General features: G+C 46.1%; 1 protein-coding gene across 1 annotated transcript in view; it reads left to right on the top strand.

Annotated features, from left to right (window-relative positions):
* Positions 1 to 2,554: 2,554 nt before the first annotated feature.
* sema4gb (sema domain, immunoglobulin domain (Ig), transmembrane domain (TM) and short cytoplasmic domain, (semaphorin) 4Gb) overlaps positions 2,555 to 19,558 on the top strand; it is a 56,300-nt gene continuing 39,296 nt past the window's right edge. The window contains exons 1-2 of the mRNA XM_036523737.1: positions 2,555 to 2,689; positions 14,024 to 14,268. Coding sequence (XP_036379630.1) covers positions 14,142 to 14,268 — 127 coding nt within the window. The 5' untranslated portion in view covers positions 2,555 to 2,689; positions 14,024 to 14,141. The remainder of the gene's footprint in view (positions 2,690 to 14,023; positions 14,269 to 19,558) is intronic.

Below are 19,558 nucleotides of genomic sequence, written 5' to 3'. Positions count from 1 at the left end.
TGGAGAGTAGATGTGCATGAGAGAATCTTTGTCTCCAGCATGGAACCTTGGAATCTCAGAACTGTGCTGGGCTGTGTCGTGTATTCACTTAGCTGATGGAAGTCTTGGCCTTTATTCAGGACAGCTTAGCAGTTAATAATTACATTTTTGTTGGGTGGTGGTGGTGGTGGTAGTGTGCATGGGAGGGCTTTCTACTTTTTTTTCTCCAAATGATCATGACTGAGCCATGTCATGCTTCACCTATTACATTACTGTCATTTGGCAGTTGCTCTTAGTGAGAGAAACTTCCATAACTGACAATTTTTATGTTATCTATTGAAACAGCTGGATATTTACTGAGGCAATTGTGGGCTAAGTGCTGTCCAAGGGTATGGCAGCAGTGACCCAGCGAGGAATCAGTCCCTAACTCTTTTGGTTATGAGCCTTGCTCCTTACCAGTATGCCACACTTCCAGCTACACTGCCTGTAGGGGGTGCTAAATAAAGCAATGTGATTAGAAGGCCAGCACGTCACTGATAACAGCCTACGAGTAACCAGTAAGCTCCTGGGGAGTCACTAAGAGATGCTGCTACTGTGGACTCACTGTTGTAGTTGGTCTGTGAGAAATAAAGCCCCTTAGGATCACATTTTTGCTAAGTTTTTACACCTAATGCATTCTGTTGTCAAATTACAGAGGTGGGCTGATTTTCCTCAACAGATTTTTTAAAACAGAGTGATTGGGGGAATGAACAGCAAGCAGTGTCCTGTCTGGGATTCGAACCAATTACCTTTAGGTCCAGGCAGGGGTGCTCAGATCACCACTCACACATTGTAATGTAAAGTAGTGGAGACCACTTTCACATTCATTACGCATGCACTGCATCAAGAGTCCAGCAGGCACCATTTCCCCTAAATTCTCTCTAGTCACTACTCGCGTCATCGCTCTCTCTGCCACGGTATCATTTATAAGTATACCTCGTTTCCAAAAAGTTTTGCTTCTGATGGACATTTTTGAAAACCAGGTTTGGCTCCAACTAATTTCTGTGCACGAACATTTGTTTGAAATTTTAAACTGAAATTTTAACATGCAAAATTTGTCTGGCATACTTCTCTCTGGTCGATTACATGAGCAAGATTATGACTATGATACTGTAATTACTCCACCGGTTGTGCTAGCGTGCTGTCTAACAGTCAGCCAGCAGATGGCGGTAAATCCACTCGCCAAATCTGAGCAGTTAAACACGAAATCCGCCTGACTGTACTCCTACGGCAAATGAACTACTTCAGGGCGCTGTAGATAACTTCAGCTGATGATAAGTGACAATACCTTAGCATGGCTAACCGCATCTGTCTTGTCATTAAAGCTACTGATTTCTAGGTTCGAATGGGTACCAAGTCTTTCATTTACTTATTTGGTCGGTGCTTTGATCAAATTCGTCTTACAAGCCTAACATACTAAAATTACATAAAACTGTATCTCACAAGAAGCAATGAAAGCCGGCAATCTGTACAATACGAAGTAGCCTAATGCTTCTGATACGGCCTCAAGCTGAAAAGTAGCCTATTCCTATAATGTAAGCATACAATAGTGCCTTACACATCACATTAAAATTATTTTTCCTGCACAAGAAATTCCCTACGTTTGCCATTTCCTTGGTTCGTTTGTACTTTTAACACACACAATACTTCTTATTCACGCCCTTAGACTGTCGAGTCAGTCTCGTTGAGTCAATATCTTAGAAAGGATCGTATTCATGCAGAGTAGTTACACATGATGTCACAAATTTCACGTGATGTAAATTCTGAAGTATTTAAGTGAATGTGTGTTTGTCTAAATTTCTGTCAATGTTTGACCATATAAAAGCATTGTTTCGGGAGACGTTATTATTATTTTTTTGCCTTTTAACCTTGTGAATTTATAGACATGTGTAGCTTCGGGGACATCGAACGCTCGTCTGGCTGATAATTACAGGAGGAGGAGGAAAAGGGCGGGTGGAATTTGAACTTCGCTGTTTGTTCAGTATGGTGTTGCAACACTGCGTAAAATATCATCGCTATTAACCTGCGTCTATATGTGGCGGCTGGCGCCGGTGTGTACGGCGAGACAAGCTAGCTCCCCTACACTCCGTGAAACTGTAAGCCTGCACACTGTATGTACATAAAATTATTCATATCAAGGACGATTTACGCCTGATTTGAACAATTTACACCGAAATCTACGCGTATCTGTCTGCGTTCGACAAAGTATGGGGTTATTTGAAACCTGTTTGTCTTATCTGATATCCGTTTTAGCAAAAAGGATGTCTTATCGTATCTTTACTTAGTTAACTATGAGACCGTATATTCTTTGTAAATAGACGCAGTCTGTTACGACTTATACGGTACATGGTGTATGAATAATCGGTATTTACGTCCTCTAACAACAGACAATTGGGCACCGAGGATGCGCGTGTGTGTGTGTGTGTGTGTATGAAAGAGAGATGTTATTTGTACTTAATATTCATGAGAAGGCGTGTCCGTACCTGTTACCGGGAGCCCACACTTCACGGGATCGCGTACAGGGCTGAAAGGGCTGTACAGCACAACAGAATGTGACGCGGCTGGTACGCACTGGATGGAACTGAAATAAGAATTTCAAATCTCTGATTCTAGGGAAGATTCAGTGCACATATACGTTTTCTCCTATCCACTGAGCCTGCACAGCGATCAGGTAAGACCGTATGCTTTGTTTGTTACTGTATTTTCGCACAAACGATCTAGCCATCTAAGTATTGTCTACTTTATTCACTGTGGCAACCAGAAATACAAAACACCACCCATGTGAACAAAACACAATGTAGCCCACGTATAGCACAATGCAAGTGAAGGTGACTCAAACGGCTCTTTTCAGTGAAGCATGTGTGGTTAATTTTGCCCCTTAAGAAATGGAGCCTTCGTTATACCAGAATGTTGAGGCAAGGTTATTCATGTGGACACAGGAGCAAACCTACAGCTACATTTGTAGCTGTCTCGACCTGCTGATTGAAGGTCTAAATAAAGATATATCTACATTTTATTTAGGCTATACAGCGCTCACTGGCTTTGGAGTGAATGTTCTTAAAAACGCATTGAATAAAAACACCTGCACGATCCAGCGAAAAAATCGTCACAAGTTTAAAAAAATGTTACAGGATATATATGCCTGCGCGAGGCTATATTGATTAAATTAAAATATGTTTATGAATTTAAATTCTAATGATTTAAAGGACAGAAGGTATACAGTGCATACAGCCAAAGAAGCACGGTCGTTTTACCCCTGACTGACTGCATTGCTGTAAGGTTCCATTCGCTCTGCGGGAGCTCCCGTAGGGTAACGCAGCCACTGGAAAGTACTGACTGAAATTGCATTGACTGCACGAGACGTGAAACATACTAATTAATGACAAAATGCAGCCAAAGAACGGTACAGAACCCATTAGTCCACGGATTTTTAAAAAGCCGAATAGGTTACGAAATCGCTGTTCGTCTCTAAAATAACACAAAGATGCACTGCACGGCGCGTAGGTGAACAGGATCACCTTTTCTGTGGAACAAAAGAACCCCTTCATCAAATGTTACCTGATTACCCAGTCAGGTCTCTCTTTCAGGAAAGTTTTAATAGAAAAGACAGCTTATTGGAAATACACTCAGCAGAGTCACAATTTCTTTGCCTTTAGAGTTCTTCTTGCTGGTTTGAGACAATGAAAAAGCACGCTTTCCCAAAATTACATCAAACAACAGACGTAGGGGAGTTTGTGTGTGGTTGGGAGGGGAGTAAAACCCCGCGCTGTAAAAGAGTAGTTACCAGAAATATATTCTGGAGCAATATTTCCTCCAGATACACTCGCATGGGCAACGTCTTTGTATGTTTTTCAGATGGTTTAATATTAGCTCCAGAAAAGGAAACCACGCTTTAGAGATGATGCGGCGAATGCTGTTATATTGTGTTGTCCTAGAAATGGCAGAGAAGTAGCAGTCGCGTTCATATACGTAATGGAAGTAAAGTAACCGAGATAAAGGAATTCTGTCTCAGGTTCATACTGATTAAATTAAATCTGGGCGAAAAGGTATCCAACAACAGCGCGTGAACAGTATTTTTTGCTGGGAAAATGTGCGAATGCTTCGTGCGGTGACTGACAGGTAGTGCCTATTTTCAATATTCTTTTTTGCCCGGAGCAACGGTGTGTGTGTGTGTGTGTGTGTGTGTGAGAGAGAGAGAGAGATAGATAGATAGATAGATAGATAGATAGATAGATAGATAGATAGGACGGGGTATTCATTGTTGGCAATAACACCTTTTGATCTCGCTCCTATCCCTAGTCTCAAAAGCATATGTATTAACTCAGGTAGCTATCAGGTAGCGCTGCCCTGGGGGGTTGCCTGGGTTCACAGTACTGCGCGTAGGGTCAGCTAAAATGCCCTTACATCATAGAGTACAACCCCCTCTGGGTTTACGAACATGCCTCCAAGACATAGCACCTTCAGAACTCATTAGTAAAATGATAGTGAGCAAGCTGGCTGTATCAAGTAATGTTTACAGGGAAAATATCGCCAGCAACAACTGATTATCGTGTCTTGCCAATTGGCCGGTACAGCGTTATGGCTGACTGTTTATATTAGCGCTTATTAGCTCAGAGGTGTGCTAACAATGCACAAGACAGAGTCTTCCAATGTATATACATGACAGTACGTCTGAAATGTGGGCTGTACACGAACTGACTTGGGGGCGGGGGGGGGGGGGGGGGGGGGGGGGTATGACCAAAGAAATGGCCTGACACTGGAGCCAGTACTTGGATAGCTGCTCCTGCTGGGCCTGATATGCATTGCTCCAGCATCACTGTGAAAGTGCAGCCTTCTAACGTTTCAGGGCAAGCCAGTTTGGAAGCATGCGTTCGCTGCTGGCGTCCTCTCGCATCTGCCGCCTCGCAGGTTGTGGGGAGTTGGTCGGAAATTAGCCGCACGTTGCAGCACACTCCCATCAAACGCACAATGTTTACACTATGCTGTGATAGCGAAGGGTTTGGCCGCAACTTTAGGCGCACTGGCGTGAGGACGCCGTGCGCTTGCGGGCGGCTGAATTTGCAGTGCGGCTCGGCAGCGCTACTAACGTCCGCTGTAAAAGGTCACACCCCCTAGTGCCAAAACGAGATTATGATTAGCTCTCCTGGCTGGGGACTTTGGCTTTTCGCTCGCAGACCCTCTCTCGTCTCCGCCTGCCACACGGACTGCGGGGGGCCGCGGCTCCAAACCAGCAACAGATTTCCCCCCAACCCGTCCACCCTCAAGCGCCGCAGTGAACTTATCTGAGCCGTTCCAAGGTCACACACGTGATGGCAACATCACGCACAGGAACTGTTTTGCTGGTGTAGGTTAGTGTGCCGTAAGAATGACCTGGTTAGCAAACTGCTTGCGTTGACCACAGTGATCACTTGATTTCATGCATTTAAGATGAACTAAAAACTGGAGCCGCAGAACTTCGTGGGTTTCTAGACAAAGTCTCCAAAGTGACTAAAGTGACGAAATGTTACGACTGAACAGAATTTCCATGTCTTATTTGTACTCGGTTGTCCGATACAAGGAGCCTTCATTACGAATTGGGTTTTCCAATGGCTCAGCCAAGGCTGTTTGTATCTGTACCATTTTCCTTTATTGTACTCGCGTTGACAACCACCGCCTGAAAAGGGCAATCAGACAGTCCCCTGTTATCATGTGATCGTTCGCCCAGCTGATGCCATAGTACTGAACATTTCACGGCCATTATGGATTTAAATATGAAAGTCTTATGTCTCACATACAGCCCTCCAGTCAGTTCTGCCTCGTTAATTGGACGTTTGTGTCACTTCTTCCCGTTGCATAAGGCTTTCCCTGTCTCCGCAGCTCAATGCGGACACTGTCATCTCTAACTAGCTGTCGCTTCCCGTCTCTTTACAGTCCGCCTCGGGACCGTTAGTCAAATAAGACGAAGCAAAGACGGACGACTGCTGCTTATCACAATGGCTCACAAAAGCCAAGTGAAGAGAAGCAAAATAAAAAGTTTTGGGGAGGTTTGTGAAAGAAAAAAAAACACGCCTTAATATGTTTTAACATGTTTTTGCCGAAGTAAAAAGCCCGTACACAATGTCACAGCCATACGTGATGTAAAAACAGACCAAGATTTTGACATCCTTGCATGATAATATTAAACATAAGGGCGTCAAATGCAGTAACGTTTAACGGTAAGCAGTGAGAGAGAGTGTAAGACCTTTGCTTTTTTCTCCAGTAGCCATTCACAGCAATTGGAGGGAAAATGCAACACTAAGTCCCAGCAATTTTGTTAACTGCAGGCATTTTTCTTCTTTGACCTTTGGTTTTGAATAAGCAACTGAACTCGCTATGACCGAAGCCTGGCTTTTAAGCAAACATGAGCAAGTGCTATAGTAGTCTGAAGCAGTAGCCGTAACAAGCAGGGCTTGCAACCCAGTGGTTGCCGGTTCGAATAGCAGGTAGGCTGCTGCTGCTGCTGCTGTGTCCTCAGCAATGCCTTTAACCTGAGCCTCCTGAGTACTTATTCAGCTGTATAAATGCATAAGGTAAAAATTCTAAGTTATGCGAGTCACTCTGGGCAAGCGTGTCTGCTAAGTAAAATGTAATGTAATGAGGGTCTAGTATGGCTCCTCTGAGCAGGGCACTTAACCAGATTTAATCTTGCGTAAGTACTTCCATACCAACAGGTAACGCAGTCTGGAAATGTTTGGCAGTCGTGTCTGCTGCATACACTGGTAAAAATGTAACTCTCATTCAGTGGAGACATGAAACGCGATGCCCCCCCCCCCCCCCCCCATATGTTGGTGATGGCAGTGCTCTGATTTGAGGTGAGGCACAAGGAGAGGGGGAGCGGAACGGGCTAAGTGGGGTGCCGCTGTCACTGCCTCCAGTTTTACACGGCGCAGATGCCTTCAGCGGGGCCTGGTAACGAGCTCAGTGTCTGTCCGCCATGGCAGTTTTTACATTACATGCATTTAGCAGACGATCTCCTCCAGAGCAACTTCCAGCACAACAGAACATAAGTGTATCCATCCAGATTAATGAGCAACAGTGCCGGACCAGGCTAACAACACTCCCAGACCAGTGAGTGTGAGCATAACATCATTCAAGCCCTACCACAAGTTAACTTGCGCACTCTGACAGAAGCCAAGTATACTATGATACAACAGTCCCTAGAAAAACAAAACTGAAATACATCACAATATTACACATACAATTAACATCAAACATTACACATAAAATTAACATCAAATACTAGAAATAGCAGGGGGTGGGGATTGAAGTGTTACTGAGATGCAGTCTGAAGAGGTGGGTCTTCAGTCTGCATCGGAAGATGGCTAGTGATTCTGCTGTCCTAACCTCCGTGGGGAGTTCATTCCACCACTGAGGGACCAGTACAGACACGAATCGTGTCTGAGAAGAGCGACCCCGTCAGGTCAGGACAATCAGCTGCCCTGTGGATGCAGATGCATTTTACACTGGCTTTTTTCAGACAGGTCCTTTGCAGTCCCTTGTCATTTATATGAGGGAAGGGATCTTCGTCCTTGTTGTCAGCTCTGGAAGTGCACCATCCTGATTTGTGCCGCTAACACAAACAGAGCCCACCAGCGACCTCTCTTTGAGAGGAGAGGTCTCTGTTGCCACTGAAACCGTGTCTTGTCATTTTGAAAAGCACAGCCACTAAACAAGGATGGAAAGAATTGAGTGGCTCACCATTGTAATGCTGCTGTAACGTTCTGTCAGCGTTGACTCACAGTTACGGAAACGTTGCAAGGCCATAATTTCACCACCCAGGTGAGGAGGGCTTTTGGGAGCTGGGAGCAGGGCTTTTGGCCCAAGTGTCGCCCCTAGCGCTGTTGTTGCCTGGCGTGTGTGGAGCATGGACTCGTCCACGTGAGCATGTTTCTCTCATGATTTCTGCTTCCAGAGGACGTGTGACACGTAGAACTGCTCCACTCTGTTCCTGTGTCAGTTATTCAGGGTTAAATTCTGTTTCCTCCTGCCATTCTGGCTACAGGGGTCGAACTATTAACCCTAATGTAATGGCAGATGGAAATGTTTTAAAATGCTGTTACGTTATTTCATTTTAAAGTGCTTATAGATAATCCAGATTTAAAGAGCTGCTTGTGAGAAAATATAATTCCCCCTCCCCCCTCCAAACACACACTGGCTCCGGCCTTCAATTTAATAAATTAAGAATTGCTGTATGATCTTTCTGTGTCACTTGTCAGGGATTGGGTCAGCTCTTAGGTTTTTTTTTTTAACTCGGGTCGACTCATTTTTTTCATGTATTGCCATTTCATGCTTGTCTTGTCTTATTTTCCTCATGGCAACTAAAAAAAACGTGCAACTTTTTTATATCAACAGCAGTTGATTTGACAGATTTAAGTCATCTCAGCTTTCAAGACAGTATTTTAGCTGGATGTGTTTCGAGATGCATTATGGGAAAGCAGAAGACAGAGGTTTCCCGTGGGACTGTGTCCCTATGCACTGCGTTGCATGTCTGTTTATCGTACTTTATGCCCCTCTGTGACAGGCGAGTGACGTTAACTGAATCACCGAAGCGAAAAAAAATATCGTGGGAGGCGGACGATTTGCATGAATTTGGAAGATTGCTAAAAGAGATGGAAGAATCAGAGCTGGGTTGAAGATTTCCTTCTGGATCGGACAATTTAGAGTTATTTTTGGGGTAATATTTCTGTAGCGTCCTATAGGATGATTAGTGGTTCGGAAGTCTGGCGGATGAGCTGATAGTGATTATGTCATGGTGAGGTGGTGAAAGGAGGTGTATATGTGTGTATATATGTGCCCCTATATATGTGTGCGTCTGTATATGCATGGATGTTTGTGTGTGTGCTTGGTTTTATTGTACGTCTTTGAGTCTGTGCATGGGTGTGCATTTATATGAGTTTTTTGCATCTGTCCATCTGTGTTTATGTGTGTGTGATTTTGTGTGTGTGTGCGTGTGGGGGTTTGTGTGTATGTGTATGTGTGTCTATGTTTGTGTGTGAGTTTGTGTGTGTTTGTATGTGTGTGTGCATGTGTGCATGTGTGGGTTTGTGTGTATGTGTGTGCATGCGTGTCTATGTGCTTGTATGTGTGTGTGTGTGTGTGTGTGTGTGTGTGTGTGCGCATGTGTGAGTATGCATGCAGCACAGATAACAAAACCCTGCAGCATTAATCTCCATACTGTCAACTCATGAGTCTGTTTCTGCAAAGTCCACCTCTCCACTGCCCATGTCCCAGAATGCCACACTCTGTGCAGTGGCACAGAGTGGGAGATATGTGCATTCCTCAGGTCTGTTTACCAGCTCCTGCAGTGAATGAGAGGAGTGTGTGTTCTGATGCCCTCATGACTGATATGGATGACAGCTAATGTCTCTACAGACTGCTGCTTCATTGGTGTGTTGGATCGGGTTTCAGATTTCCCAAAGTGTTCATTGGTCAGAATATCAGGAACCGTGGAGACATTTCCTCTGTTGTGACATCACTCATTGTTTCATGAGGCAGACGCATTGTGATGTCAGCACAGTACAAAGTTATTACCTTCACAATATGACAGAATCATATGCATTCCAGCAGGTTTGAATGGAGTGTGTGCCAGATGTCTGCGGGATTCTTTTAAGTGTGAATATGTGTGATTGCAGGTTGTTGCAGACGATTCTCTCATTATAAACTGTGCTGGACTGTTAATTAGCACAAGTACTACAGTGTGAAAAAAATCGAGAAGTTTATCATCAGAGAAGGGATTATTAGGCAGTTGAATCTAATTATCTGGCTAATCCCCAACAGTCAGTGTGAAACAGGAAGGCCTGGATACTGTCCTACATCGGCAGTGTTTCTCCTCAAACTGTGCTCTACACCTTATGGCTGCACATTATATCTCCTTGGGTCATAAACTACACAGCTAAATACAGGGACTCGATAAGAGTAAGAGTATTTCACCATAGTAAGAAGTGGGTTATCACAATTTAATTGATCAGAGTGGGTGGCAGTGGAGCAGAGTGGTAAGGAGCTGGTCTTGTAACCAAAAGGTTGCTAGTTTGATTCCCTGTTGGGGCACTGCTGTTGTACCCTTAGGCAAATGACTTATGCCAGAATTGCCTTAGTAAACATCCAGCTGTATAAATGGTTAACATTTAAAAACTGTAACCCGTGTAAGTTGCTCTGGATAAGAGGGTCTGTTAAATGATAATAATGTAATGTAAAGTAGAAGCTGATTTTATCTGTTGAGGTGAGTGTTTACAAAACCACACCTCTTGCACACTGTCATGGTCTGTAACCTTTTTATAACATGGGATTAATCCTGTATGGGTTCGTGCAGGGCACATCCGTGTTTCCCATCTCACTTTTAATGGTGTAACTCTCAGGTCTAGATGCCACGGCTCTTACTGATACTTCGCAACTACTGACCAGAATTGCTACTAGTTGCACTACATTATATACCTGTTTCAGTGATTGCGTTTGGGAAATGGGGCCCACTTTAAGGTCACAGACCCTGCCTCCCCTTGCCTGGTGTTCTTGTGTTCCGGCCCTTGGCTTGCCGGAACCTTCTCTGCACCATGTGCAGCACGGCAGCTGCTGTACCCAAGCTGTTGCTATGGTGATGGGATTGGAGTATAGATCTGGCGGGGTGCAGTGCAGGAGGGTCTCCGCAGCGGCCCCCCTGTACTGTTGACTGCATTCTGGACAGGTGTGAGGACTCAGTTGGTGGGAGAGAGGGAGACAGAGAGAGAGAGAGATGGGGAAAGAGGGAGACAGAGAGAGAGCAAGAGAGGGTTTTGGAGTGAGGCATAGGGAAAGAAGGAAGAAGAGCACAAGCAAGTGAGGGGGATTGAGAGAGAAAGAGTGCATGTGAAGGAATGAGAGAGAGAGGGAGAGAGTGTGTGTGTGTGTGTGTGAGGGAAAGAGAGAAAGAGAGAACGTGTGTGAGGAGTAAGAGAGAGGGGGGTGAGGGGGATTGAGGGAGAGAAAGAGTGCATTTAATTTTTTTAATTTGAGTATGTGAGGAGGGGGTAGAGAGAAGGAGAAGGAATGTGTGTAAAGGAATGAGTGAGAGACAGAGAGAACGTGAGGGGACGAGAGAGAGGGGGGAAGAAGGAGAGAGAGAAGGAAAGAGGAAGGAAAGAGAAAGAGAGAGAGGGGGAGGGAGAGAGAGGCAGAGAGAGAAGGAGAGGGGGAGAGAGTGTTTACTGTCGCTGGTGGGAGGCAGGATCACAGGCTCTGTAAATGAGCTGTGACAGACCGAAGCCAGAGTGTGTCCCTGCTGCCCGTTGCCACAGGAGGCAGATTGGCCGTGGAGGAGTGGCAGTGAGGCCCCACCAGACCAGCTGAGACTCTCCGCGCTGGTGGGGGTGCCAGCTGTCCGCCTCTGTCCTCGCTCTACTCGCTCTCCTCCGCCGCTAAACTCTGGGGTCGCCTGGGTTCGCCTGGGGTTGCCTTCTCTCAGAATCCCCTCTGTGTTTGACTCCTCCTGCACGGGGGGATTTCTGCCATACTATTAATTACCGGTGAGTGCCTGGGCAGCCCGTGTGCCACTCACAACATCCTGCCAGGCTTTGTGTAGGCGACAGTGGTGTGTCTAAAGACCTGCTCATTCCTCCTCTCGGGCTGCAGCAGTAAGTATCTCATTGTGTTTCATGTGAAACTAGCCCCGAATGTGTGTGAATTCCATTGGTCGTAGAAGGTTTCGGTTGCAGTGCCTGGCAAAATAGCCCGTGCGCTAACGTGTAGAATGTTTTGGTGAATAATCCTTCGCCCTCTGTGGCAGGGAACTGGCTGTTGTCTCGGCGTCGGGTACCTTGCGCTTTTATTTATTTATGTGTGAAAGGCTTTATCTAGGGTGGTGGTTGTTCTGCATCTCTCAGATTCTGGGTCATTCGGTGTGAGAGTGCTGGGAGTCTGGAATCTTCTCCTGGGGGGTGACGGCAGACAGTTGGCTTGCCTTCCTTTTCTGTCAGAGCCCTTTCATTTCCAGGTGCTGGGAAACTGTACATAGTGCTTATTGGCACATTAGATTCTGTTGCATTGTATTTAATGAAGAACACCCCATTCTCATTTCCTGAAGTGGTACACAGGGGTCATAAACACACTGAGGCATGGGGAATCACACATGACACTAAGGTTGTGTCTGTCTTAAAGAAACTGGGGTGGTGATACAATATCATTGTAGTGAATATTTTTTAAATGATTCAAGGTGTTGGTGTGAAATGTAATCTCAGGACAAATGTATGTAACAAAAACATTTTGAGAAAAATTAGTGTTGTGCAGCAATGGGATAGTGAGGTTTCATGAATGGGTGCGAGCCATCACGTGTTTACATCCTGTTGATTTGGACCAATCATAAGGTTTGATGTGGAGCGTAAAGGCTTTTGATTTGTTCATACCAGTGACTGACAGCAAATGATAGCTTGCCATGACAGACTTCATGAGGCCTCACTGTTCCATCAGTATTATGGGCAAGATTTCACATGGAATAACTCTTTTGTAACCCACTTACTTAGGTTGATGTTTTTTGTTTACAGGACAAGCAGAGCTACAAGCTCAACAGCAGCCTCTCCCCTGGGGTTTGAACCCCCAACCCCACAGCCCTAGGATCCCGTGGTTCTTTAGGGCGTTCACTGTGCTTGCTTTCATCCGAACATTAAACATTCTCACACAGTGAATGGGGCAAGTTGGCATTGGGTTACTTTCCTATTGTGGTTAGCTCCCATGACCGGGCAGCGTTTTGTAATCCGGTTCCCTCAAGTGATGTCACGAGAAGGGGGGTGTAGACTATTAGATGAAAAAGAGACAGTTGTAGTGTTTACCTCTCCAATTGGGTCTTCTGCACTGTTGCCACGGCGACCCTCTGTTGGCTGGTGCTGTTCGGTACGAGCTTGGCCGTGCTGTGCAGATGTGTGTGCGTGTCATTTGCATTATGTGAGGTGACAGGAGAGGAGAGACCCCTGTTCAAGGTGTCAAGATCCTCAGAGCTGTCCCGCTGTGCTGTGGAGAGTGGCGCATTAGTCTCGCTGCAAATTTGTAACACGCTTTCTTGGAGCGCTTATTCGAGAGAGACTACTTTCTTGGAGGACTTATTTGAGAGAGACTGCTTGCATTGAATCAGTGTATGTGTGTGTGTGAATCAGAATATGTGTGTGTGTGTGTGTGTGTGTGTGTGCGCGCACGCGTGCGTGTATGTGTGTGTGTGTCTGTGTAGTTAGGCAGAGTTCGGGCAGATAGCAGAATTCTTTCATAGCCACATTATCCATCAGCTGATTCTTATATGGTCATGCACAGCTAATTACCCAGGAAACAGAAGGTGAATGAAAAAAGTAACACTGAATTTTCAAGACTGCAATAGTAGAGTATACATTTTAAGTGACCCCCTTTACATTAGTTTTCTGGGTTTTTTTTACTTTTTTAATATGCTTTCACCCCTGAGAAACCCTTGCCTTTTTGCTCTCCATTGCCCTGGCACAAGGTAGTATCTCACACCCCCCTACTGATGTTGTAGTTGTAAGCTCACATATTTGGCCGGTCACCATGTCACTCAGGCACCCAGCTGTGGACAGCAGTGTTTTGCAGAATTCTCCTTCCATTCAGTGGTTATTGGATCAGAGATGGTAGCACCACAGATACTCTATATCTTGGCCAGATTGTCAGCTCCATGTGTTTCACATTGAAAGTTCCGCCTCTGCTCTTGTTGAAGCTGTAAGAGTTCTGGTTTGCTGGTTCTTAATGAACATCCTTGACGGGGGTGTGGTCTAAAAGCAGAACATCCACAGCTAGCATAGCAAGGCAGACATCACTCAAACCTCCTGTTATGAACCGGAATGTCATAGAAGTGGAATCGTGGAGGATGGAAGTAGCGCAGTAACTAAATATCTTCCCATAAAATAGAACATCTTTGGTAACAGTCAGCCAAAAAGTGGTCGATAACATGACTCAGGGCATATCTGAGGAAGACAAGGCTAACCACTCTTCTTACTGTATTTGTTTGTTTGTTCACCACATCTAGATTGAGCCGCTGTGAGAAGATGACCTAGCGCGGCCTGATTGGGCCCGCTGAAAAGTAAAAAGGGAGGAGCCTACCTGAGCGTGTGCTTACAAGTCAAAAGCAGGCCGGCACGTTGAAGATGGCCAGCCGCGCTTCTCCACTGTGCCCCCTGCTGTTCCTGTGCACCCTGACGGCGGCGTGGGGCTTCCCCTTCAGGCCGTCCCTGGACCTGGACGTTACCCCCAGGATCACCGTGTTCTCAAACGGTAGGACCACCGAGGCCTCCGCTCACCCCCTGTTACCTCCCTATCCCTGTGCCACTCCCCACGAACAACAGCACACCCCCCTCTAAGGAGGCGATAGACGAGCCCCCCAGCTGTTTGCTAGGGGCGCTGGGGAGAAATTGAGGCCCGACACAATCGTTTGAGCCAGCAGGAGAGCAGGGCTTCACCTCAGAGTAACACAGCATGTGGGATGAATCATGTGGGTGTGTCAGAGAGTGTTGGTGGTAGTGGGGTTGAGGAGACAGACTACAGCGCCTTCTGATTTGGGGTGCCCTCGGGTGACGCTTCTCTGGGCGTGCAGGCATTCGGCAGGGGTGCTGTGAGAACGTTGTGGCGTTTAACGGGGAAGAAAGAAAAAATGAATCATTGGCTCTTAAGAGCAGGGTTTGCCTCCCTCTCAGATGTGCAGGGATTAGAAAACTCTGCCTGTCCCCGAGTCCTTTGTCCTAGTTTGTAGAAGAAAAGCTGCTTTCTGACAATAGAGGGAGAGAAAAAGAAGGAGAGAGGGGATAAATACACCACTTTGCAAGAAAAAAAACACTGGTGTGTCCCATTGTGGAGAATTAAAGTTGCAGAACTGCAGCAGTCCTTCTTAAAGAACTGGTCTTCCTGCATGAGCGCAGGGGACCCTTTATGCCAGCCCTGCTCACTCCCCCTCCCTCCCCCACAATCACCTGTGGATAGTGAGAGATGCTGCAGAAATGAGGTCGCTCTCCCTGACCTTCCCAACCTGGCATCCCATGACTGAGAGATGGAGACGTCCTACAACAGATTGGTTTAATGTCCTATCTTTACCTGGCCCTTTCTGCAGGTAATGATTGGAGAGTGTGTCAACATGCGCCCCAAAAAGGGTGGAGCAGTGACGCACCTACAATGATTCACTGGTTTTAAAGAATTACAATGCTTTGCTATGGAGAGCCAAGTCTTTTGATTGGCTCATACAAGTGAACAATAGAAACAAGTCAGCCCATGGTATTACCACACGCTGCAAGGTTCATGAAGCCTCACTTTTGCAATTGTATTCTGAGCAGTAAGATTTTACATGGAATGACTCTTCTGTAACCCGCTTATATGAATTGATTTTTTGTTTGTTAACTGGACAAGCAGAGATATGAGCTCAACAGTAGCCTGCCACCTTGGATTCAAACCCCCAGCTCCACAGCCATGTGATTCACAGTGAACACGTTCACTGTGCTTATTTTCATCTAGACATTCTGACAGAATTAATGGGCTGTATGTGGATTTGTAGCAGTGCAGAGCAGCAGTCACGGTTTGGAACCACAGTCGTGGCACAGAGGGGTCTACCTGTGGGGCTCCCAATATGTAGGCCAGGATCCAGTAGTGGGTTGTGAGAGGGGCCGAGGCAGGTCATGATGTGAAAAACGCACCTTTCATAAACATTTATACTAATATAACCAATCACCACACTGACTAGCATACAGGTTGCTGTTTGACATTTACTGAACAAGTGAATACAGAATTTCAACATATGTTTGGCTACTTTATAATAAGGGGTGGGTCACAGAAAATTAAGTGGGTCGCTGGAATAGAAACTACCCCAATTCCCCCCTATTAAAAGGTGTGCTGACCCTAAGTGGGTCATAAAATGTTTGAAGGTAGGTGGATGTACCAGCACATGTCACAGATACTCCATATCATGACATACTGCTCCTTTATTCCCTCTTTCCTCTATGCTTCCTCCTCTGTGAGATACAGATGGGGTAACTGGAGGTTCCAGTGCTGTCTGTGTTAGTTGTGGATGTTCTGTTTAAGGCCGTACCCCTTCACGAATGTTTGTAACGAGCCAGCAACCCAGAGCACTTACAGCTTCCACAATGGCAGAGACAGAACCTAAAACGCAAAGGACATCAGGAGATGAGTATCTGGTTTGTATACAGAACATCTGTGGTCCACATGCTGCTGGAAAAGATAGAGACTGTAGTCGCTCTGGCTGCAGGGTAGCCTAGCTGTGACTATGCCGATACACAGGAGGAAGTAGTTCTAATGGTGCTTAAGCTCGCGTGGGCACAGTACAGCCACCAAATGGAAATCAAACCAAACAAAAACGTGAATCCGTGAGCTTTGTCTGATGTATTTGAGTTTACCACAGTGGTAAAGACAGCGTGGCTGGTGGCTATGTAGAGCTACGCAGAGTAAAACCTCCTCAAACTGCGTCTCAGCTTCCCCTACCCAGTTTAAATGTTTAGATCTCGTCTTTCCTTGTATTTTACTTTAGGGTGTCATTGTGCCTTGACACTAGTTATTGAAATAGTTGATTATTGTGGCACTGTCGTCTGTACTCGGGATGGCACTGGTTAGAACAATATGTCGGAGACTGCCAAATGGCTAAATTAAAATGCAATTGTTGCTATGGATGTAGAGCTCAGATTTAGAGACAGGCTCCTGCAAAAAGCGCCCCATCGGACAAAAGGAAAATAATATGGTAAATAATAATCTCATGGTAAATTGGCCACTTAGGAGATTGTTGTACTGATGAAGAAACCCAAGAGTGAAGGATGAATGAACAACTGGTACTCACAGATCAAGACAAAATAGTCAAGATAATTTCCTGTCAGTGGGAGTCTGTTTCTGTAACTCTCTCTTCCGTGGTGTCTGCTCTTAGAGAGACCAAAACAAATCCTTATGGCTGGCCACTGCTACAAAATATCAGATTAAAACTTCACCGACTGAAAACAAAATGACTGTAATTTATTTCTCTCAGCATTTATTTCTCAAACTCCTTTAATTCTCAAACTGCAGTTTAAATTTCTTTTAATTTTTTTTTCAGTAACTTTTTCCGTTTTTGGGGGTTCGCTGTGAAGCAGTGAGACACTCTTCATGCATTTTCTCATAGCAAAAATTTACTGGATCTTATTTGGTTCTGTGCTGGCGGCTCATTCATTATTTGTGTGTACTCTGCGCTTCTGCACCCACAGAAAAATATTGTTTTTTTGTGATTTTTTCTCTCTTGAGCTGAGCACGCCGAGGAGTCACATCGTATAAAGCCAAAAAGCCCAGCAGCCCCATGGACCGTCTGTCAGGCCGGCGATTTAGCGGCCGCGGATAAGGTTTTGTTATGTTCGCTGTGATGATGTCACCGCTCTAAATTAGGAGCGCCGCGGCAGGTGATAGCTCACAGCTGTCTCAGACATGCAGGGAGAGGAATGTAAACCTTTGCCATGCTTGTAAATGTTTACACCTGGTTTAGCTTGCTGTCGGTCAGGTCACCATGGCGAGGGTTCAGCTTGGGCCCGGGCTGGACGGCATCGGGGCTGGTGCAGACGTGCACTCGTGTCACACAGCAGAGGAGATTTTAGCTGGTGCTTCAGCGCTCGCTGTTCCAGCATCTTGCTTTTCTCATAGTTGGTTTATCTGTGCATCTGTGCGCATCTTATATGGAATGCGTGCACAGGCAAGGGTTACACGCAATCACGCACACATGTACTCAAGAGATACATGGGGCGACACACACACAGAAAATCACACATGCACACAAACACGCACATGTACGCACTCAGACATGCGGTTAAATACACATAGATACATATGCATGCATGAGCACAAATAAAATCACACATGCATACAAACGCATACATATAAACACACATATATATAGATACACACATGCACATACACAAATACGCACATACATACATAAACACATGTACACACATACACCCACACAGAACACACACACAAAAGACACATATACATACAAGCACACAAAAACACACACACACAAATACATACACACACATGCAAAAAACACACACATGCACACAAACACACATTAACGCATGGCTCACAGGAGCTGTATTTCAGATGACCTGTGATGCTGTTTGACTCTGGAGTCCTCTCCCTGCTGGGCCCCTAAGGATCGGCCATGCAGAGAGTGACTCACCCAGCGCTCGGATGGAGGCTAATAAGAGCTCTCCTCTTAGAGACGCCCTCTGCTCTTGTTTCGATTGGAGAGGTGGCGGGGCCCCCTCTCTCCCCAGCTCCATTTGGGGAGGGGGGGGGGGGGGGGGGGATAGGGCCTCACTCCCTCCCCATGCAGGCAGGGCTTTGGGGGGTAGAGGAGCCTGGCTCTACCTTAGTGCCAGCACTTCTCCAGCATGGCACAGCAGAGACGCTGAATTCCCTCTGGGCTATACCACTTGGTGTTTCACTGCTGAGCTGCTCAGCCTCTGAATGTTTCATTTCATGATATCCCATTCAGAGCTGGAACCAGGTGGGCTTATAATACTGCTGTATCCATCATAGAGCTTTAGCCAGTCTGGCTCATTATACACCTTTTCCACTGTAGAACTGGAACCAGGCCGACTGTCTTGATTCAAGTTTCTCACATTGTCAGAGTCGGGGTGGTTTTTGTGTGTGTTTGTGTGTTAGCAGCCTAACAAGGCCTGTGTGGCTTAGATTCTTGTACAGACATAGAGGGTACGAGGTGAGGTGTTGCGATGCATAGACCTGCATGGAGGTGGGCAGGGTAATCCGATATCGCTGTGGCGTGCGATGTGGGCCCAGAGGAATGTGGAGGAGTGAACACAGAGATGGGGGTAGGGTGGGCGGTGGGCGGTGGGGGGGGCAGGGAAAGGTGTTGAGCGGAACTGCCCATTAACACCCTCTCCAGGCGGACAAAGAGAGCCTCAGCCCCCACTCCCGTCTCACCTTACTGCGCCTCATTGTCCTGGTTCCCTCTCCCTCTCTATCTCTCTGTCTCTCTCTCCCCCTCTCTCTCTCTCTCTTTCTGTTAAAATCTTTCATGTTTCTCTCCCCCTCCTGTTACCCCTGCTTCCCAGAAGCTCTTTCTCTCTCTCTTTTTCCGCACCTTATTTGGCTTGCTCGTGCAGGACTCTCTCTCACGCTTACTGTCACGCAGAATTAAGCCGACGGGCTTCACCAAGTGGTTCAGGGCTCGAATGGGTCACTCAAAAGGGGCACTGTGAGACGTACTGTGAGGTACGGGCGTTGGCCGACAGCAGGTTAGTTTAACTTTTACTGAAAATAATCACCGAAGGGTGGGAAGCAGTGTTATTCCCAGGGAACCTTATTCACTGTTCCATTCCATATGGGAATATTCCTCGGCTCTGCAGACCATATGCCCGAACAATCGATCCCCGCTTTTGTTTCTCTGAGCAGTGTAGGACTCCGGGTTCCCTCCTTGTAAATAATGACTCACTGCAGATATCAGCTTTGGCTCACACTCTCAGGCATTGTGAATTATCACAATGAATAATCTTATTTTGTACAAGGCTTTTCAGGCTCTCCCCTG

Source organism: Megalops cyprinoides, chromosome 1 (assembly GCF_013368585.1).
Source record: "Megalops cyprinoides isolate fMegCyp1 chromosome 1, fMegCyp1.pri, whole genome shotgun sequence".
NCBI classification, from domain to species: domain Eukaryota; kingdom Metazoa; phylum Chordata; class Actinopteri; order Elopiformes; family Megalopidae; genus Megalops; species Megalops cyprinoides.
Note: the sequence above shows the minus strand (reverse complement) of the source record. Positions and strands in the feature narration are given on the sequence as shown.